General features: G+C 39.1%; 1 protein-coding gene across 7 annotated transcripts in view; it reads left to right on the top strand.

The window, feature by feature from the left end:
• The first annotated feature begins 3,598 nt into the window (after nt 1-3,598).
• LOC148325875 (RNA-binding Raly-like protein) overlaps nt 3,599-6,017 on the top strand; it is a 46,942-nt gene continuing 44,523 nt past the window's right edge. For 4 of the 7 annotated variants that reach the window (XM_088311817.1, XM_088311814.1, XM_088311815.1 and 1 more), the window contains exon 1: nt 3,599-3,657. Coding sequence is in view for 1 of the 7 variants with exons in the window: in XM_088311816.1 (XP_088167942.1) it covers nt 4,041-4,065 (25 nt within the window). In the remaining 6 variants the exon portion in view is untranslated. The other 3 variants (XM_088311813.1, XM_088311816.1, XM_088311811.1) reach the window with 3 other exon arrangements.

Here is a 6,017-nt window from a genome sequence, read left to right as displayed (position 1 = left end):
TCGCAACCCCCCCCCCCCCCCCGAACCATCTCGCCTGAAGATGCATATCCGGGCTGAGGAAGATGAGCTGCTTGGGCCATTCACTCAGGACGCAAGCCAGTGAATTACTGAGCTTGTGTGTGTTTCTGTGAGATGAACGGATACTGCGCTAGATCTGCTTAGGTTGTAGCCACAGGGAGTTTCTACGCCATTTTAGAGCTGGCATGAGAGAACAGACAATGCCAAATCTAAAATCCACCTCAGCGTTTCAATTGTTTCACTCCAGTTTGACGCTCGTGTGGACGGAGCCTATTCCTAAATCCCTGAGTTGGATTGTGTGTATTGAGAATGCACGCCTCAGGAAATGTGACTTCCAGTTTGCTTTTCAGAATATATTGTAGCATAAAACCGCAGCAAGGATGAAGTCTCTCCGTTTGATTGGTGTGTTCAGTGTTTTTTCATTTTCATTTTCCCACTTCTTTAGGAGATTTGTTTATGGTCTGTGGAAACCAAAGCTGAACCTTTGGCCTATTGGCACAACAAACAACACTGCTCATAACCAATAAAAGTCCATGTCTGTAGTGAAGCATGGTGGTGGTATTAGCATGCTTTGGGGCTGTTTGTATTGAGCTGGATCTCGGGCCTCAGGCAAGGCTGAGGGAATCATGAATGGTTCCAAATAGCAGACACAGGAAGCCCAAAACCTTCAGGCTTCTACCAGAAAGCAAATCAAAATGTAAGGAAAAGGCGACAAGAACATTTGCTCTTTATTTGAGGTTAATCAGAAGCACTTAAAATTGCGGCAGGTTTGTACGTGATCAGTTAATTCTGAAGACAGCAAGGTGCCCATTTACAATTTGGCGTTAATGTCAGTTTATTTTTAATTTACCCTCTCAAAAACGTTTCGAAATAATTTATATTGGTCACTTTTTTTTAATCACAAAAAAGTGGCATATTAGGGGTGTTTAGACTTTTTTATAGCCACTGTAGATGCTATTGTAAACCACTAAGCCTATATCAACTCCATTAGCCACAAAAACTGGAGGATCCAAAGGCAGGGAAACAAGATTTTAGCTAGGACGTGATTTAATTTAAAGAAAACAAAATGGCAAACAAAGGACTGGTATATGCAAAATCCAACCAAAATGTTCAAAACCGGAATCAAAGCAACAAAACAAATGTACAGATACAGAATTGAAATGACCAAAAAAAAACAAACAAAAGCAGCAAGTCATAGCAAAAGCAGGAAGACAACAGACATAGACAATGACCTGAAAGGAAGTGACAGGAAGAACGGAACTAAATACAAGCAAATTAACGAGACAACAAGGAACACCTGGACAAGACACAAAGGGTTGCAGGGAGCTGATTGGTTGACACCAGGGACCGGGATGACAAGCACAGGTGCACACAACAAACCAACGAAGAATAAAGAAATAAAAATACTTTGTATTTGTTTCATGCTCAGTCACTTGAATTCAAAACAGCCGCACAATACAACACACTCTCCTCAATGTTGTGTGTGTCCTTGTTTGTAATTGGCAACAAACACTTAAGTGAATAGATGTTAATTAACTGTTCATGTCAACCCATTTGCTAACCAAAAGAGCAGCATAAATCACTTGTGATTCGAGTTTGTTTCCGTGGTCCACGTGTACTTGTTCCTTTTTGCCGCATGGCTACTCAATGTCACTGCAACACATTGTGGACAGCTTGAGTACCGACTGAGGAAGCACAAGCAGAGCTGTCAGAGCATCGAATAAAGCATGATGACAAGCCAGGCTACACATGCACACACACACACACACACACCACCCCCCGCACGCGCACACACACACACGCACGATGCTCAGGCAGCACTGTGTCTCACCTGACCTCGCTTTAAGACCCCTCCCCCTATCGATTGTCAATACTACCCCTGGGCTCATTAGAAACTCACTTGATTAATGCTTTAAGTAGTTTTTAATGAGAAAGCCACCCTCCCCTCGCAGGTATAAATGGATATATTGATTATGTGTGGAGACCTGCTTACTCAATTTGATGGGTGGGTTGGGGAAGCGATGATGCCTTCAGGGACCTTGCTAATTAGCAAAGGCATAAAGGATATATCGGCTGGCTGCAGCAATATGCTCATAATGGAGATGGGCAGGTGTGTAAGCCATTTATGAACTGCACAGGGCATGTTAAAATTCATATTTCAACTTAACTAATAAAGTGGCGCCTTGAGAGTTTGTCGAGATACGAGTTGATTGATTTTTTTTTTTAATAGGTTTTTACTTGCAAACGCAAACTTCAGATACAAGCACCATATGGTGGCATTGAACTTAACTCTCTTCACAACAAGCAGCAGTTTGGCAGATATAATTATTACTCTTCAAAAAATATATATTGCCATTTGCAGCCTAGCTTCTGCAATCTTCATGGTAACATACAAACTCCATAGGCACATAGGCTAACATTTAGCATCTATGTGGCAGAGTTGGTACAACTGGTGAAGAAACACATGTAGACGGGTAATGACTATTCTCACAGGCATATTTTATTTATCTGCTACACAAATTGACTTTTATTGGTGCCATATATAGAAGTCAAGAAAGGAGCTCAGTCTCCAGTGTAGTATATCTATATGCCTGTTTTATACTGCCAGAAAAGGAAAATGTTTTATTATAATTGTTTTATTTGGATTTAATTCAAAGATAATCAGCCCAACTTCATGTAGGACTACAGAAATTTGTTATTTACTGTTGAAAAGAATTCCAAGCATTTGGACGATATTAAATTAAAGATCTCTGAATGATTTATTGATTTTCAAAATTGATTATTAATTAAATTGATAATTGTTGTTGTTATAGATTAATTGATTTATCGTCACACCTCTATTTTTCATTCTTTCGTCTTTTTAATTTACTTTCTCAAAAAAATACATTTTTTAAATTCCGTCTCATAGTCTCATATTTGTATATTTTATCCACAATAAATAATTTTCAGTTATTTTCAGACATTTTGTTGTTATGATTTTAAATTTTCCAACGGTATTATGTTTTTGGTGCTGATTCCAACTCTGCAATAGTTTTTCTCTCTAGCACATCAGGTTTAATAATAAGAATAAAAAAATATTATTAATAATAATAATATATCATTAAGAGTAATGGTCAGCAATAGGTATATTTTTTTAATGTATTTTTAAATCACTGCGCATGACAAAATTCATATTGCGCAAGCCTTTGTAGGTCAAACTTTAAAACCATGAATGAAAATGTCCCACAAACGTAATGTGCTAAAAAAATATGAAAAAAAGTAACATTTTCTTTTTTAAATGAGTGTCAAAACTACATTTATGGAAACATTATGCCATCTCTGATTCCTGTTGACCATTTTTTTTTGTTTGTAAAGGTTGAACTGCTGAATTGTGTATTTGTTATCGTGTCCCTAATGAAGTGTCCAGAGGCTGCGTATTTACATTTCTTCATGTTCCATCCATTCATTCCGAGGAGGAGAAGGAAGTCCTAATGAACCCACGTGCGTGTGCGTCACAATCCACACAAGTATGGCCCCTCCTGTGTCACGTGACGCCAGCGCCGGCTGATGCTGCGAGCAGCGAGCGGACACACTGGAGAGAGTGTCAGCCTGCCTGCGAGCCAAGCATCCGCCACATTTCTTTTTCCATACTCCCGCTCGGTGAGTACATCAATTGATCTCGTATTTTCTTCTCTTGTTTTTTCTTGTTTTGTTGTTGGTGTTCAGGCCACGGCTGTTGTGCGCATGCAATGCTTTCGATTCATCCCGCACGTCCTCGCAGGACAGATACGTGCTCATGGAATGGTTTGGATCCGCTTGTCTATTTTAGCAGCATTCACCTTTTGCTCCGTCTCCCGCCGCTGGTCTCTACAGTGGCTCCTTTTGCGTTGATTTTGGCGCACTTTTACGCAGATCTTTTTTTTTAATTTTTTTTTTTATTGTTTTTATTTTGATTTTTTGCTGTATTGGTGGTGGAAATGAAAACCACTTTTGATTTTGGAGGATTTTGATTATTTTGCCAGCTGGTGACAGTGGAACTTGGAATGGAGTTCTTCATGCAGATGCCAGGTGAACTTTTGTAGCATGAATGCACATTTTAATCAGCTTTTTTTAAAGGGACATATACGGGAAACCACTAGAGTTTTAAAGAAAAAGTATACAATTCTTTTTAGAAATATAATAAAATACAAATGCATCAAAACCATACGACGATGAGGAAGATGAGGACATACGATAAAATCTAAATATGTACACAAATATTAAAATATATTTACAAAATGTAAATATAGAGTTTTTGAAAGTACTAGCCCTCATTTTGACAATTTTTTCCCTCTTTAATATGTTTATGATTATGTTGTTTATTACACAATTCCAGTGCCGAAAGATGACTAAAGATATGAGTGGCTTGAGTGAATAATAATCATACAGCATCTCAAAACACAGCTGTACAGAATTCTGACAAAAATACGAAAAAATAAAAATATCACCTGTGGTGACATGGCGCGGAAGTATAGTTAGCACGCTTGAATTTATGCTCTGGCCTTATGTGTAGAATTTACATGTTCACCCTGTGCCTGTGCTTTATCTTGATGAGTACAATTTGGTGACTTAGCGATGAAGTGTTGCCTCCACGAGTGAAAATACATTCTATGCTCATTTTATGGACTTGCATGTTTCAGTACCCATTTCAACAAGTAGTGGCCACTCGTCTTGTTGAGGATGCTAGCCCCACCCGTGGTTGTCATGGTGAGGAATGTAGTTTCCTGTGTTGGCCCCAGATGGGATGGGGTAAGCGGTGTCAAATCAGGTCAGGTGGGTTTTCTTGATCCTTGTATATGCATCGTCGAAAATCATGTATCACCTATTAACAATGTCTTAAAGAATTTAAGATGAAATAAAGTGAATTATTTGGCTGGCTGATTCATTCTTAACTAGTGTGCAGTCTAAGGGAAACCAGTGGAAAGTCAACAATATCCACGCTATGCCAAAACTCCTTTGGGCCACATTACTCTGATCGAGGTACTGTGGTACTGTGTGATATGAGGGACCCGACTTGAGAGGTTTTCAAGATGCGAGCCGTCGAAAGGCAGCTTTTTTTGCTTTGACTTGCGAGTGCAAATTTGAGATTCAAAGCGTTGCTTGGTGGCAGATGAATCAACTCACATTAGTAACTATTTGTTAAAAAAAAAGGCTTCCAGCTGTTTGTCACTTTCTAAACTAAACATCAAACAAAGCCTCTGCTAGCTTTCTGCTAACATGGTATAACGGAAAACGGCATTTGACATGCTAACGTTTCATGTCAATAGTTTCATAACCCTTTTAGCGAGGTTATTTGAACGCAGTGGATCAATGCATGTCGACAGGTGATATCATAATACTCACAGCTATATATATTTTTTGTCCGCTACATAAAAAAAAATACAAATATTAAAGCATCTTACTGAGTCACTTACAGTAGTAGTAATGGTACACTTCTTGAATTTTTGTCTGTGTGACTGGATCAAGGTCACTTGTGACCAAGGCAGGCTCACTAGAAGGAGCAGCACAAAGAATTGAATTGCAGCATTAAATCCATCCATCCACCCATTTTCAATCCTGCTTATCCTGAGCCTATCCCAGCAGATTTCGGGCAAAAAGGGAGACTGTACCCTGGACTGGTTGCAAGTCAGTTGCAGGCACATAAAGAAACAAACTAACACATTTGAACAGTTACTGATAAGGAGCTGAATCCACGCTTGCACCAAAGGTCAAGCTAGTGAACCACCATCAGTGACCCAGTGTTGAATCATAATGCAATGTGTTGCTCAGTTAAAGGGATGCTATAAGCAACTTACAAAGATGTTTTTTTTTGGGACAGAAATAAAATAATTTTCGGACTTCTATGACGCTACCAAGTCAATCATTTGTGATTGGACGATCGAGGATGTGGATCATCTTGATAGATTCCGTCTACATATGCAATGGCGTACCGCCTTCCACAACTCATTTTCAGTTGACTGCCATACGCTCGCTCATGCTAA

Source organism: Idiotropiscis lumnitzeri, chromosome 12 (assembly GCF_059441095.1).
Source record: "Idiotropiscis lumnitzeri isolate Australia: NSW breed Sydney's pygmy pipehorse chromosome 12, RoL_Ilum_1.0, whole genome shotgun sequence".
Taxonomy (NCBI): Eukaryota; Metazoa; Chordata; class Actinopteri; order Syngnathiformes; family Syngnathidae; genus Idiotropiscis; species Idiotropiscis lumnitzeri.
Note: the sequence above shows the minus strand (reverse complement) of the source record. Positions and strands in the feature narration are given on the sequence as shown.